Raw genomic sequence first — 16,033 nt, forward strand, 5'->3', positions numbered from 1 at the left:
AAGAGTCCATCAAAAAGAAAAAATTAAAAAAGTAGCTACTGTTTAATTTCCTCCCTTACTCCTCCCAGGGGAACAGTAATGCCAATTTACATGTTTAACACTCTGCTTTCACTTCCTCATTTATCTACAACGGGGGAATTTCTCTTCTTTCTTACATATATAGTTATGTATTTAGATAATGTGTAATATTTATTCATCACTTACAAGCATTTAAGTGGGAGAATTCAAAGTGGGAGAATTTTCAGTTGTTTTAGTCTACCCAAACCTGCCAGAACTAGTATTCCCCACTTCTTGTTTTCCCAGTGGTGGTGAATTTTATTTTGATTTTTAAATTTTTTCATCATCTAAGGGGATTTTGAAAGTAAGAAAATTTAAATACCAGTGCTTAGTTTGCCATCTTGGATCATATCTTCCATTATAAGTAACTGATGATCCAATTGGCTGGAGTCAGAGACTTTCTGAAAATATTGATGACCCTTAATTTTCTCTGTATTTGTGGAGAGCTATTATTCTATAATCATCTTTCCCTTGCAACCAAAACCTTTTTCTTTCTCCCAGTACTGTATCCACCAATACCACAATTATATCTTTAAACTATTTCTCTTTATAGTTTCCTATGTATCTGATGCCAGATAAAAGTGAAAAATTTAATTAATTGAGAAGCACTGGAAGAAAATCCTATTTTTAGTTATGCACAGACACTGAAATTGTTAGAAGTTAGCTCTAGAACTGATCCCACCCTTTGCCTTATCCTTGTCTCAGTTCTGGGTTCCTTCATCAGTGGGCCATTTATAGGTTTGCCGTATACCTTCTTATGACTAGTTTTCCTGGACAGATCAATAATGGTGGTTTCTTGCCACAAGGTGTGTAAGTTTCCTGTAAGACACAGACAAATCTGCCGCTATGGCATTGAGGAAATGACAGTGCTAAATTTGGGTGAGATGGTTAAAGAGAGAAGAAAGAAGAAAGGAGACTAAAGCTGAGACAAAATATGAGGAAGCAGCTCATCTGGAAGATCCCTGCAAAATTTATATAATGAGATTGCAATGAGCTTGGTCACAGGAAGTGTGGGATAGCTTCTAAGAGGAATCTTGGGGATAAAGGATTATGAGGGAAAAAAATAAGACTTCAATCCAGAGAAGCAGAGCAGGCTGCCGTAAATAAAATTGAAGCAGATTTATAATTCAGTAAAAACAAAGTCCAGGAACCTAGATATCTTTCTGGATTCTGGTTCCTCTCTTACACCCCACACCTAATCAGTCACGAAGCTCTGCAGAGTTTGACTCTGGCAAAATTTATCTCCTCCTCGTCAGAACCACCTTAGTTCAAACCTTCATCTTTTCTATCCTGGACGGTATCAGTGGCCATACATCTCTTCTATTGATCTCTATCTTTATTCCCTCTAGTCCACATACACCCTGCTGTCCCAATTCAAAATGATAATGTTCTGATCATGGTTGAAATGCCACCATTAGTCGTGAAATATTTAGGAGTTTATGGGTGCTACTCACCTTATGTCTCTTCTCCAGGTTTGGAACTAAGTTGACAAATAAAGTCAGATTGGAGACAAAATATCAGCTTTAATAATGACCATACTAGACTAGATCATGTGACTTCTATTTGAGCCAAATGGAGATTTTCTCTACTTTTCTTTTTTTTTTTTTTTTTTTTTAGGTTATTGACTTCAGATCTTCTTTTTTTTTTCCTTTTTATTTATTTATTTTTTATTTTTTTTTTATTATACTTTAAGTTCTAGGGTACATGTGCATGACGTTTATATCATGTATAACTCCCCAATGCAATCCCTCCCTCCTCCCCCCTCCCCATGATAGGCCCCAGTGTGTGATGTTCCCCTTCCCGAGTCCAAGTGATCTCATTGTTCAGTTCCCACCTATGAGTGAGAACATGCGGTGTTTGGTTTTCTCTTCTTGTGATAGTTTGCTAAGAATGATGGTTTCCAGCTGCATCCATGTCCCTACAAAGGACGCAAACTCATCCTTTTTGATGGCTGCATAGTATTCCATGGTGTATATGTGCCACATTTTCTTAATCCAGTCTGTCACAGATGGACATTTGGGTTGATTCCAAGTCTTTGCTATTGTGAATAGTGCCGCAATAAACATACGTGTGCATGTGTCTTTGTAGTAGAGTAATTTATAATCCTTTGGGTATATACCCAGTAGTGGGATGGCTGGGTCATATGGTACATCTAGTTCTAGATCCTTGAGGAATCGCCATACTGTTTTCCATAATGGTTGAACTAGTTTACAATCCCACCAACAGTGTAAAAGTGTTCCTATTTCTCCACATCCTCTCCAACACCTGTTGTTTCCTGACTTCTTAATGATTGCCATTCTAACTGGTGTGAGATGGTATCTCATTGTGGTTTTGATTTGCATTTCTCTGATGGCGAGTGATGATGAGCATTTTTTCATGTGTCTGTTGGCTGTATGGATGTCTTCTTTTGAGAAATGTCTGTTCATATCCTTTCCCCACTTTTTGATAGGGTTGTTTGTTTTTTTCTTGTATATTTTTTGAGTTCTTTGTAGATTCTGGATATTAGCCCTTTGTCAGATGAGTAGGTTGCAAAAATTTTTTCCCATTCTGTAGGTTGCCTGTTCACGCTGATGGTAGTTTCTTTAGCTGTGCAAAAGCTCTTAGTTTAATTAGATCCCATGTGTCAATTTTTGCTTTTGCTGCCGTTGCTTTTGGTGTTTTAGACATGAAGTCCTTGCCCATGCCTATGTCCTGAATGGTACTACCTAGATTTTCTTCTAGGGTTTTTATGGTATTAGGTCTAACATTTAAGTCTCTAATCCATCTTGAATTAATTTTCGTATAAGGGGTAAGGAAAGGATCCAGTTTCAGCTTTCTACTTATGGCTAGCCAATTTTCCCAGCACCATTTATTAAATAGGGAATCCTTTCCCCATTTCTTGTTTCTCTCGGGTTTGTCAAAGATCAGATGGCTGTAGATGTGTGGTATTATTTCTGAGGACTCTGTTCTGTTCCATTGGTCTATATCTCTGTTGTGGTACCAGTACCATGCTGTTTTGGTTACTGTAGCCTTGTAGTATAGTTTGAAGTCAGGTAGCGTGACGCCTCCAGCTTTGTCCTTTTGACTTAGGATTGTCTTGGCAATGCGGGCTTTTTTGGTTCCATATGAACTTTAAAGCCGTTTTTTCCAATTCTGTGAAGAAAGTCATTGGTAGCTTGATGGGGATGGCATTGAATCTATAAATCACCTTGGGCAGTATGGCCATTTTCACGATATTGATTCTTCCTATCCATGAGCATGGTATGTTCTTCCATTTGTTTGTGTCCTCTTTGATTTCACTGAGCAGTGGTTTGTAGTTCTCCTTGAAGAGGTCCTTTACATCCCTTGTAAGCTGGATTCCTAGGTATTTTATTCTCTTTGAAGCTATTGTGAATGGAAGTTCATTCCTGATTTGGCTCTCTGCTTGTCTGTTACTGGTGTATAAGAATGCTTGTGATTTTTGCACATTAATTTTGTATCCTGAGACTTTGCTGAAGTTGCTTATCAGCTTAAGGAGATTTTGGGCTGAGACAATGGGGTTTTCTAAATATACAATCATGTCATCTGCAAACAGGGACAATTTGACTTCTTCTTTTCCTAACTGGATACCCTTGATTTCTTTCTCTTGCCTGATTGCCCTAGCCAGAACTTCCAACACTATGTTGAATAGGAGTGGTGAGAGAGGGCATCCCTGTCTTGTGCCAGTTTTCAAAGGGAATTTTTCCAGTTTTTGCCCATTCAGTATGATATTAGCTGTGGGTTTGTCATAAATAGCTCTTATTATTTTGAGGTACGTTCCATCAATACCAAATTGATTGAGCGTTTTTAGCATAAAGGGCTGTTGAATTTTGTCAAAAGCCTTTTCTGCATCTATTGAGATAATTATGTGGTTCTTGTCTTTGGTTCTGTTTATATGCTGGATTATGTTTATTGATTTGCGAATGTTGAACCAGCCTTGCATCCCAGGGATGAAGCCCACTTGATCATGGTGGATAAGCTTTTTGATGTGCTGCTGAATCCGGTTTGCCAGTATTTTATTGAGGATTTTTGCATCGATGTTCATCAGGGATATTGGTCTAAAATTCTCTTTTTTTGTTGTGTCTCTGCCAGGCTTTGGTATCAGGATGATGTTGGCCTCATAAAAAGAGTTAGGGAGGATTCCCTCTTTTTCTATTGATTGAAATAGTTTCAGAAGGAATGGTACCAGCTCCTCCTTGTACCTCTGGTAGAATTCAGCTGTGAATCCATCTGGTCCTGGACTTTTTTTGGTGGGTAGGCTATTATTGTTGCCTCAATTTCAGAGCCTGCTATTGGTCTATTCAGGGATTCAACTTCTTCCTGGTTTAGTCTTGGGAGAGTGTAAGTGTCCAGGAAATTATCCATTTCTTCTAGATTTTCTAGTTGATTTGCGTAGAGGCATTTATAGTATTCTCTGATGGTTGTTTGTATTTCTGTGGGGTCGGTGGTGATATCCCCTTTATCATTTTTTATTGCGTCTATTTGATTCCTCTCTCTTTTCTTCTTTATTAGTCTAGCTAGCGGTCTGTCAATTTTGTTTATCTTTTCAAAAAACCAACTCCTGGATTCATTGATTTTTTGGAGGGTTTTTTGTGTCTCTATCTCCTTCAGTTCTGCTCTGATCTTAGTTATTTCTTTCCTTCTGCTAGCTTTTGAATGTGTTTGCTCTTGCCTCTCTAGTTCTTTTAATTGTGATGTTAGAGTGTCAATTTTAGATCTCTCCTGCTTTCTCTTGTGGGCATTTAGTGCTATAAATTTCCCTCTACACACTGCTTTAATGTGTCCCAGAGATTCTGGTATGTTGTATCTTTGTTCTCATTGGTTTCAAAGAACATCTTTATTTCTGCTTTCATTTCGTTATGTACCCAGTAGTCATTCAGGAGCAGGTTGTTTAGTTTCCATGTAGTTGAGCGGTTTTGATTGAGTTTCTTAGTCCTGAGTTCTAGTTTGATTGCACTGTGGTCTGAGAGACAGTTTGTTATAATTTCTGTTCTTGTACATTTGCTGAGGAGTGCTTTACTTCCAATTATGTGGTCAATTTTGGAATAAGTGCGATGTGGTGCTGAGAAGAATGTATATTCTGTTGATTTGGGGTGGAGAGTTCTATAGATGTCTATTAGGTCCGCTTGGTGCAGAGATGAGTTCAATTCCTGGATATCCTTGTTAACTTTCTGTCTCGTTGATCTGTCTAATGTTGACAGTGGAGTGTTGAAGTCTCCCATTATTATTGTATGGAAGTCTAAGTCTCTTTGTAGGTCTCTAAGGACTTGCTTTATGAATCTGGGTGCTCCTGTATTGGGTGCATAGATATTTAGGAGAGTTAGCTCTTCCTGTTGAATTGATCCCTTTACCATTATGTAATGGCCTTCTTTGTCTCTTTTGATCTTTGATGGTTTAAAGTCTGTTTTATCAGAGACTAGGATTGCAACCCCTGCTTTTTTTTGTTCTCCATTTGCTTGGTAGATCTTCCTCCATCCCTTTATTTTGAGCCTATGTATGTCTCTGCATGTGAGATGGGTCTCCTGAATACAGCAGACTGATGGGTCTTGACTCTTTATCCAGTTTGCCAGTCTGTGTCTTTTAATTGGAGCATTTAGTCCATTGACATTTAAGGTTAATATTGTTATGTGTGAACTTGATCCTGTCATTATGATATTAACTGGTTATTTTGCTCGTTAGTTGATGCAGTTTCTTCCTAGCCTCGATGGTCTTTACATTTTGGCATGTTTTTGCAATGGCTGGTACCGGTTGTTCCTTTCCATGTTTACGGCTTCCTTCAGGGTCTCTTGTAAGGCAGGCCTGGTGGTGACAAAATCTCTAAGCATTTGCTTATCTGTAAAGGATTTTATTTCTCCTTCACTGATGAAGCTTAGTTTGGCTGGATATGAAATTCTGGGTTGAAAATTCTTTTCTTTAAGAACGTTGAATATTGGCCCCCACTCTCTTCTGGCTTGTAGAGTTTCTGCCGAGAGGTCTGCTGTTATTCTGATGGGCTTCCCTTTGTGGGTAACCCGACCTTTCTCTCTGGCTGCCCTTAAGATTTTTTCCTTCATTTCAACTTTGGTGAATCTGGCAATTATGTGATTTTCTCTACTTTTCTATCAATAGGCTTTGGGACTTACTGTTAGGAGAGTTGTGTTCAGACAGCAGAGGACCCTGGCTTCTGTGACAACTCATTGAGATAATTACACATAAGGAAATGAGCAGGAAGAGATTATTTTCTGTTTGAGAACAAGTGAAGAGAGAGAACAAGGTCATGAGCTGACATCTTCAACCCAACTCACCAATCAGATGAGCCTCTCCTCCCATGCAGAGGAACAAATAGTAGGAATAAAGGGACAATGGTAAAAGGACCAAAAGAGTTTTATCTAATGGTGTTCTTTCCTGGGAATGGAGTTGGGTGTCTCCTCCACCCTATGAAAATATAAAGATTTTCCCACCTTCCCACCTTTGAGCCTTACCTCTTGTGATACTCCTCCTTGTACCTTTGGATCTGCCATTCTAAAGTGCCTGTGGATATCTGAGCAGCCTGAATGGGTCCCTGACCTCTTACAGTGCTCCTGATGCTTTCTAGGCCTGGAACTTCTACATCTTCCTAAGTCTTATTTGCTTAATTAAAATCTGCCTATCTCTCAATATTCATTTCTTCTGGAAGCCTTTACTCCTTAATCTCCACTGTGTCCATTCACATACTGTACAGAGCTCCACCACAGCAGTGGGACACAAGTATGTTTACTCTTTTCTGTTAGTCTTCTGATGCTAGAATGCAATTTCCATAAGGGTAGGGACCATATCTTTTTATCTGGGTATGTCTAGTGCCAAGTATATTGCCCATCAAGTAGAGGACGTTGAATAAAACTCAACTGAGTAACTGAATGCATGGCTTCATGCATGCATGAATGAATGACCGAATGAATAATGATTCTGCTTGGGAATCATATCTTTACGAACTGTGAAAAAGTTATTAGTAGAGTCTGTTAGAAGAGTGAGCAAAAAACAAAAAACAAAAAACATGGTAAAACAAGACAGAAAGCAATCAGTGTAATCTGGATCTTGGTTCTTGCTTTCTTCTTCTACTACAACATAACTGATCCTCACCAGTCTGCCAGAAAGACACCCACAGGAAGCTGCTGTGGGTGATTCTACTAAGCGTTGGTGTAGTTGACGATCCACGGTTCACAGCTCCCCTTGGTCATTGGCCTTCTTGTCTAAAAAGTCATAACCCATCCACCTTCTGGAAAACCCACATATTTACAATTAAAACAGAAAGTAGAAAGCTGCGAACTGAATTTCACCTCTAGGCATCCTTCCCCACCTGCTGTTCTCAGAGAGCCCAGGCCACTTGCTAGGAGGTATTTTCACACATGGAGAGAACGCTGCTCCCCACCACAGATATTGCTCTGATGTCTTCTATGAGCCTCCCTAAGTCTTCCTGCATCTCTGCCTCTCTTCAGACACCAAGGCTGGGTTCCCCTCCACTTCCACCATAGGAATAGTAATACCTTCTTTAGTAAGGATTTACCATAGCTTCTATTGCTACTAAAGGAGCTGATAATCTTCATGAAGGAGGAAAAAATCGAACTTTGTTAAACTCCAGTTCCCTAGAGATACACTATCTAAAACTTCAACTTATTCTTGTCTTCTCTGATTCTCTGGGGTATCATTATCTTCATATCTTCCATGAAGGTAATGACTACTAGCTTCCAAGCATTTAAACAGTCTGAATTCTCTTTCATGCTATTTGCTCCATGCAGAGCCCTAGTGGACTTCTAGAAATAATAAATTTCATTGTAAAAAATCTTCTGGGCAGAAGGGCCTGGCTCTGTCTAAATTACATTGGAGAGTGTCTGCGTGGACAATATTTGGTCTAGCCAGTTCCGTCGCACAAGTTCTTCAACAATCAATATCACCTCCATAGAACTCAGAAAGTATATAGTTACTATGTTGGACAGGAAGTTATTAGGGAAAGCCCCACTCAGCAAAGATACATCATGCTGCTCAAGGTAATTATAGTAATTATTAAAACTGCTACTACCACTGCTGCCATAACACTGATGATGACCATGACTATGACTACTTCTACTGCCATTTATGGAGCAATTACTATGATAAGTAATTCACATATATTATGATATTTAATTCTCTCATAGTGATCTGGGAACCCCAAGCTCAAAAGATGTTATCTAGAGATCTTGGAAGTTAACCTGTTTCATTTTTTATTTTCCCACTCTAACTGTCCTAGTAATCAAATTCATCAAGTAAGAGGTGTGACTTGTTTTATTCTGACATATTTTTTGAAGGCTCCGTTTGTCTCTGTCTCAGTTCTGGCATGCCCCAACTAGGCACTGTACTTTGTATTCCATTCAGGACATTGAACATGGTTCACAGAGATCACTGTTGCTCTGCGTCTGGCAGAATAGGCTTCAATATGTTACCACCTGTGGAATCTCCATGTTAAGGGTTTACCTGGTTGATCAAGAGGCATTTATATGTATGTCTAATGCTGCTTCTTTCTGATACCTGTGACTCCCTCCTGTTGGTGGCAAAATATCCTTGCACAAAAAGTATTGTTATCTCTCACTTTGATCAAACCTCCAAACACATAATTTTATTTCTGCCACTATTGTCTTAATTTTTAAGTTACTTTCCCCTGCCCCCGCCTCCCCCGCCACCCAAGTGTCTATTAAGCCTCTTAATCTCTGGTCACAGTGCCAACTGTGCATTCAAGTTTAACTGTGCTTCCAGGATATGCCTATTCACATATAAATTACTGCGATCTGTCAAATACAGAGTAGCACCCACATGAAACATGTTAACCATCTTAGAGGATATATTGCCACCTCTGTGGCCCACCCACCTCATTACTGCTGCTTTCCACCTGCAACTTTTATACCAACTGTGAATTTTACCTCATACCATTTGGTAATACCTTAAGAAATATTGATTCTTAACTGAAGAGGCCACATTTCCATAGAGGTATATAGAAATCAGTGAAGGGATACGGATATTTTGAAAAATCTCCTTGATGTCTATGAAAAACTTGTACCTACCACCAATCCACCACCATCCTTTTCATGATCCTCTCTGTACTCCTTTCCTTAATTCCCTCCCAACCACAAAATTTCTATAGCTTCCAGATTGGTCAGAATGGGAAGGAATTATAGGCCACCTAGAAACCCATTCAGTAAGCAAGACCTGATGATAAGATCAGCGACTAGCTTTGGTCCTGGGAAAGAGCAACTTGCACTTTCAAACACATGCAAACCATTTGCCTATGCAGAAAGTTAAAGTAGTATTGTTTTCAACACTTTAAGATGAGAGAGGCCATAAAACCTTTAAAAAGTACATAAATAGCATATGTTTATTGTAAGAATACTAGAACACACAGATAAGCAAAATGAGGAAAGTAAAAATCAGCTTTAATTAGATTTTTTAAATTTAATTACAGTAACTCTGTGTTGCTAATTGTCTCAGACACTTTTTATTGGAGAGCGGGGGATGATGTGCAGCAGATAAAGTGTACTCTGCAGTCACTTTTTCCTTTTATCTTTTTCTTTTTCTTTTTTTTTTTTTGAGACAGAGTCTCGCTCTGTTGCCCAGGCTGAAGTGCAGTGGCGCAATCCTGGCTCACTGCAAGCTCTGCCTCCTGGGTTCACGCCATTCTCCTACCTCAGCCTCCCGAGTAGCTGGGACGACAGGTGCCCGCCACCACATCTGGCTAATTTTTTGTATTTTTAGTAGAGGCAGGATTTCACCGTGTTAGCCAGGATGATCTTGATCTCCTGACCTCGTGATCCACCCGCCTCAGCCTCTCAAAGTGCTGGGATTACAGGTGTGAGCCACCGCACCCGGCCCACTTTTTTTTGTAATCATATATCCTAGACATCTTGCTATTAAATATTATTCCACAGAATTATTTTAACAGCTGTTTGGTTCTCCACAGTATTTTGACATGTAACTTATTTTTAACATACATCTCTCCTTGTGAGATATTTTTAGTATTTTCTTTTAACATTATTATAAGCAAGGCTTTAATGACCATCACATATAAATATTAGCATTTCTCAAAGTAAAACTATGATAATATAAAATGTTAAATATTCAATTGTTAACAATTCAATGTTAAGTATTCAGGTGAATGTTAAGTACCTGAACAGGTAACACTGAGTCTATGAATATTTTCCGTCAGTCCCTTATTTATAAGCACCTGTGATTCTGTGGTTTAGAGTTTCATCCTGCATAAGGTTCATTTATGAGACAACATCCACTAGGACTACATCTGATCAAAGTGAGCGTGATAATAGGTGTTGACGTAACACATGCTTTGCTTTGTGTGAGATAACTATATTAGGATCAGCCTGGGGTACAAAAAGCAATGCAGTTTAAAAATAGGCAATATTTTGATTACAGATTAGAAAGATAGCAATGTTTTCAGCAATATAGTGCAAGTGTTTTGAAGTTTAGTAAAATCTCATTCTAGAAAGTCAGCGATTGACTAAGAAAAATTTTACTTAAGAAATATGAGCTATTGAAACAATGGTCTTATTATTTTAAGAACATTGAGAAGCAATATACTAAGATAATAGGGTACAATGTTTAAGAGCTAGACTGTGGAACTGGGCTGCCTGGGTTTGAATCCCAGATCTGTTACTACTAGAAATTGACTATGCTGATCTCGGTCATTTCACTTGCTGCTGTGGTCTGAATGTTTGTGTCCTGGCAAAATTCTTATGTTGATACTTAATCCTCAATACAATAGTAATAAAACGTATCCACCTTTTATTACATGACCCTTTAGGGGTCATGAGGGTGGAACTCTTACGAAAGGGATTAGTGTCCTTGTAAAAGAGGCTTGAGGGAGCTTGTTCGCCCCTTCCATCATGTGAAGACACATAGAAGTCACCATCTATGAGAAATAGGCTCTCATCAGACACTGAATCTACTGGTGCCTTGATCTTAAACCTCCCAGCCTCTTGAACTATGAGTGATAAACTTATGTTGTTTATAAATTACTCACTCTAAGGTATTCTTTAGAGCAGCCCCAGTGGACTAAGACACTTACTTTTACTAATGCCTCAATTTCCTCAATCATGTGAAACGGGATAGTGCCAACTTCAGTAACTTGCTGAAGGTAATAAATAACTTTGTAAGCACGAGGCACTTAGAATTGTGTCTGACTCACTACAACCCATATGTAAATGCCAGATATTATCATGAGTGTCAAGATACAAAATTTCTCTGGCATTGAGAGGATCAGCTACAATTGTTTTAGCCCTTCCAGGACAAAGATAATGGTTGAACATTGTGGCACTATTCTACTTCCTTTTTTGCTAATTATACAAAACCTGTTCTGAAAAGCACATTTCATCGCCTGCTCAGAGGCTCCAGTTGGCGGCGAAGAGTACATCTCCTTTCAAATAGCTGGATTAGGTCCTCATGCTGCTGTGGTCATTGCTGGTCATCTTTGGTGAGTTCGATAATTTGACTGAGAAGTGAGGTGGCAACAGAATGAGGTCTACTGCTCCCGAAAGGTCGGAGGTTTTATCAGAGCCCAGGGACTGGTGGGGATGCTCAGGTTTTGCCTGCAGCTTGGGCTTCAGAGGCAGATGCAAAGAAGTAGGCTGAGGACAGTGAAATTGCAGCACATCCATTAAGCGTTAAGCACAATGCTTAATGTTCAAGGTGGACCACTTTACCATTTGCTGGTCATGAATTGCTATTTTGATATCTTAGATCTCATTGAGTAATATAATATTCTCATAGTAAAATGTTCATAATATTAGCATTTAGCACTGCCCTTCTCCTCCATGAACACCGATTATTCAATTGTTATCTGTAAGATTTGGGTTCAGCAGATGCAATGAGACCCCTTGCTAATACTCCTCTGTTTAATCGTGGACCATGAGGGACATGACAGCTGCTGCTAGAAAGTAAGATTCCTGGCTGGGTGCGGAGGCTCACACCTGTAATCCAAGCATTTTGGGAGGCCAAGGCAGGTGGATCACCTGAGGTCAGGAGTTCGAGACCACCCTGGCCATCATGGTGAAACCTCATCTCTACTAGAAATACAAAAATTAGTTGGGTGTGGTGGCAGGCACCAGTAATTCTAGCTACTTGGGAAGCTGAGGCAGGAGAATTGCTTGAACCTGGGAGGTGGAGGTTGTGGTGAGCCAAGATTGTGCCATTGTACTCCAGCCTGGGTGAGAGAGTAAATAAGATTCCTTTCCCTATGCTGTGTAAGCACTAAATAAATATTTGTTATTGGAATAAAAGGGCTCTAACATGAAATATGACCACAGGAAAGAGACTGATTTATTGATTTCTTGGAACTCTCACAGTGTATGTTTCTTGATGAGCCCTTTGTGATCATGTTGTCATGTCTATCTACTACTTGAAAAGTCTGAGTGTGAGACAGAATGGTGGGGATGGTGGAAGGAAAATGAAATCAAGGAGAGTCACTAAATATCCAACGTGGGTATTCTCGACAATCCCTTTAGTCAAGCATTGGGTTTGCAACTTGCCTTGTGACTACAATTAATGAGTTAGATGTGTGCTCAAAGGAGATTGAATTATTAGTAATGAAAGATCAGGGAAATAGAAAAGAAAGGAAAAATGGAAAGAAGTTTTTGAGCAATTTACCACAGTAATGTAAATTTATAAATTATGAGGGCAAGTGCTGTGTGCTAATCTCTGGCTTTTGATCTCCTCACAGCTGCAGTCACTGAACAGGCAGGTGAGTCCTCCTTGTCTTTGTTGTTCTTGGTCTCTGGCATATCAGTCACCCAGCTACCCCAGGATTCTATAGAGGTGGCTCTGGAAAGCCTGTGAAGATGTCCTAATATTACTGCCTTCTAGGCTGACATATTCTGAGGTCACGCAACCTGTTTCCAACACCATTTGCATGTCTGAGTGACCAGGTACCACCTAGCCTTCTCAAAACCCTGTATGCTTGCCTCTTCTTTAAAAGCCTGGTTTTAAGAAGGCAGTAACATCTGAAAGAAAGCATGCAGATTGAAGAGAAGAACAATTTGGAGAGAACTGCTTTCCTGCCCATAGGACCATAATACCTCATTATTGTCTGGCTAAATGCTGAATGTTTTCACAGCTCTTAAAACAGTTATTTATAGAGGAATATGTCAGAACTACAAACTTCTGCAGGGTCAGAATAAACATGTGTCCTCATTGCTTCTCTAGCTCTAGCTCAGGAGTCAGCAAGCTTTTCCTGTAAAAGGCAAGAGAGTAAATAGGCTAAGCTTTTCAGGTGTGTGCCATAATTACTCAATGCCATTGCTGTGGTAGCAGGAAAACAACTATAGACCATATGTAAATGAATGAGGATGTCAGTGTTCCAATAACATTTCATTTACCAAAACAGTGTTGGCCAGCTCACAGGCCACAATTTGCCAACCCCTGCTCTAGAATTAGTATTTAGTTTTGATTTTTAAAAAATACATGTATTACTGTTCTAATCATAAAGAGTGAAATAAAGATAATTTTATTTCACTCTTTCTGAATTAAATCTGTGCTCAGTGAAGAAAGTCAATGGGAAAAATATTCTATTCTATATACAGAATCTTCACATGAGCCAAGACAAAATCTAAAGAAAGGGAGAATTGTTCCCTTGCCCATTGAATGCTGGCTACCAAGTGGAAGGGGCTCTTTTGGCTCTAAGGAACAGTGTGGGGAAAAGCAGATCCCGGTCTCACCTTGAATGGAACAGGAGTGTCCAGGGAGACATTCAAGGGTCCTACCTGGAGCTTGCTCAGGAGAAAGTTTGGTCTCTTGCATTCATTCAGTCCCACATACGGTCCCGGAGTCCCATCCTGTGATACCCATCCCTCCACTATCTGTCTGGATGGAAATTAGAGGAAACCTTTATCAATACTCAGGAGGTTTCTGACCATTAGTGGAATCATGCCAAGGCAGCAGGCTCCCTGAAGTGAATCACCTACAACCGTTCAGAGAACAGGGCAACAGCCACTTCATTCTCTTTCCTTTCCTTTAGCAAGAGTTTCTCAGAAAACTGAGATGTTCTTCAGAAGTTTGAGATCTTTTCTTTTTAAAGAGAGTAAGAGAGAACTTAGTTCAGCATGACGTACTGGAAAGAGCAGGACTTATATAGCCAGAAAGACCAAACTGAAATCATGGCTTTGCTACGTACCTGCTATGCAGGCTGGCGCAGTCACTTGGCCTCTGAACCCCAGTCTTGTCTCCAGGGAAAAATTGCTGGTCTGTTGAGAAATACACTCCCTTCCAAGGTTTGAAAATGCTATTCAGCAGAGCAGCTGAAAAGGTCTTTCTGTCCCCATCCATTGCCTCAACGCAGTCTTCTATCCCATTTCCTCTTTTCAGCCCCACCTATACACTGCACTTACCACCTGCAACCTTGCCCTTGCATGCAAAGCTCTGAGAAATACCATTTGCTTTTTGTTTTTGCTGTTGCTCTGGTAAAGATATTTTTCACTGAAATTCTTGTGAAAAAACTCTTCAATCCTGTACATCTTGCTCTGAGTTAAATCTTTGTGCTCCTATTTACTTGCTCTACAGAGAACTTCTCTGTTCTCCCAGCCCCCTACCATTGTCCCTCCGCTGCAGTTCTCCTCTGTACTCTCTGGGCGTCAGCATGATTCTATTGGGCACCTCTGTAGGTAGAGCCACTCTCAACCAGTTGCTGGAGGATTTGGAACTCCCTGAGGATGAACAAGTCAGCTTTGAGACTTGTTGCCCTCTCCTTCTAGGACCTCTGACTCCTTGCACTCTGCTAATGGTGCACACAGATTAGAACTCTTGAGGTTGCACCACAATGACAGCCAGTGTAGAGCCAGCACTCTTCTGCTGAGACCTCCAAACTGCCAGGTGGTTGGCATCAGAGCAGTCACAGTCATGCTAGAAGCAAGTGGATACAAACTCTCACACAAACCCTATTCTGACTCTTTGGAGTTTCCTGATATGAAACTATGGACCAACTTATGTCTACTCCATAGGTAGGACATCACTCTCAGGGGGTTTGACTTCAAGTCACCTTCATTTATTCAGTATCCCCAAGTCCACCCCATCTCACAGACCTGAAACCCATTATTTTGGTTGCTCTTGAAGTGCAGTTATGATGTCCTCTTATTCCTCTTCAGCCATCATTAGCTTCTGCAACAAAGACATCCCCCCTATGGTTGTGAAGATTTGTGGCTCACTGAGTGGTCCATAAATGCCAGCACCATTGTGTGCTTCTATCACAGAATCCTTAAGGCAGCCCGAGAGGCAAATGCTCTTTGTTGTTCCATCTCTTAGATGAGAAACTGTAACTGAACACAGGTCCAGCTTCTCACTACTTGCAAAGTCCAATGAATAAGAGAGAGATCTGGTAGAAAGAAAGTGACTTTTTAATTCCAAAACTTAGCTGAGGGGAAGTAGTACAGGCTTCTGCCTTGAGGGTACCACTTCTACTTCTGGGGCAGAAGGCAAGGGCTTTTAAAGGGGGACTTGGTGTGAACAGCCTGCAGGGGAGGGAGCGGGGTGGTGCCAGTCTATGTGACTTGCTTTGGATGTCATCTGTCAAGTGATTTGGCTGGCACCAGTGTGGGCAGAACTAGGTTGTAAATTGAGGCAAGCTTCTGGTGGGAGAGAGTTCTAGAGGCACCTGGTTCGAGTTTCTGTCTCTGGAACCTCTGAAGTAAACACATAGCTAGATATGCTTTCAGTGCAAGGAGTGGATGATGGAGAGAAGGTAAAAATTATAATTGCATGAAAAAGGTAAAAATACTTCTTTTTTTTTCTTAGAAAAATAGGATACTTGGTTACAAAACCAAGGTCCAAAGAATAAAGTGCTTTGTCCAGTATCACACAGCCAATGATAGTAGACTTGGATTCAAAACATTGTGATCTGGCTCTTCACCATTAGGTTAAATGTTGTGAGAACTGAAATCGATCAGTATCTCCTGGTGGTGATGATGACACTTTCTGGCTGCATCTTCACTTCCAGGCC

At 40.2% G+C, this 16,033-nt stretch overlaps 1 protein-coding gene across 3 annotated transcripts in view; it reads left to right on the forward strand.

Moving 5' to 3' along the window:
* The first annotated feature begins 9,817 nt into the window (after window positions 1–9,817).
* The window catches only part of FCRL2 (Fc receptor like 2), a 31,636-nt gene continuing 25,420 nt past the window's right edge, over window positions 9,818–16,033 (forward strand). For 2 of the 3 annotated variants that reach the window (XM_033197325.1, XM_033197327.1), the window contains exons 1-2: window positions 9,818–11,521; window positions 12,767–12,787. In XM_033197325.1, the coding sequence (XP_033053216.1) occupies window positions 11,491–11,521; window positions 12,767–12,787 (52 nt within the window). In that variant the 5' untranslated portion in view covers window positions 9,818–11,490. The remainder of the gene's footprint in view (window positions 11,522–12,766; window positions 12,788–16,033) is intronic. The other variant, XM_033197326.1, reaches the window with a different exon arrangement.

This window comes from Trachypithecus francoisi, unplaced genomic scaffold (assembly GCF_009764315.1).
Source record: "Trachypithecus francoisi isolate TF-2019V2 unplaced genomic scaffold, Tfra_2.0 Lachesis_group5, whole genome shotgun sequence".
Taxonomy (NCBI): Eukaryota; Metazoa; Chordata; class Mammalia; order Primates; family Cercopithecidae; genus Trachypithecus; species Trachypithecus francoisi.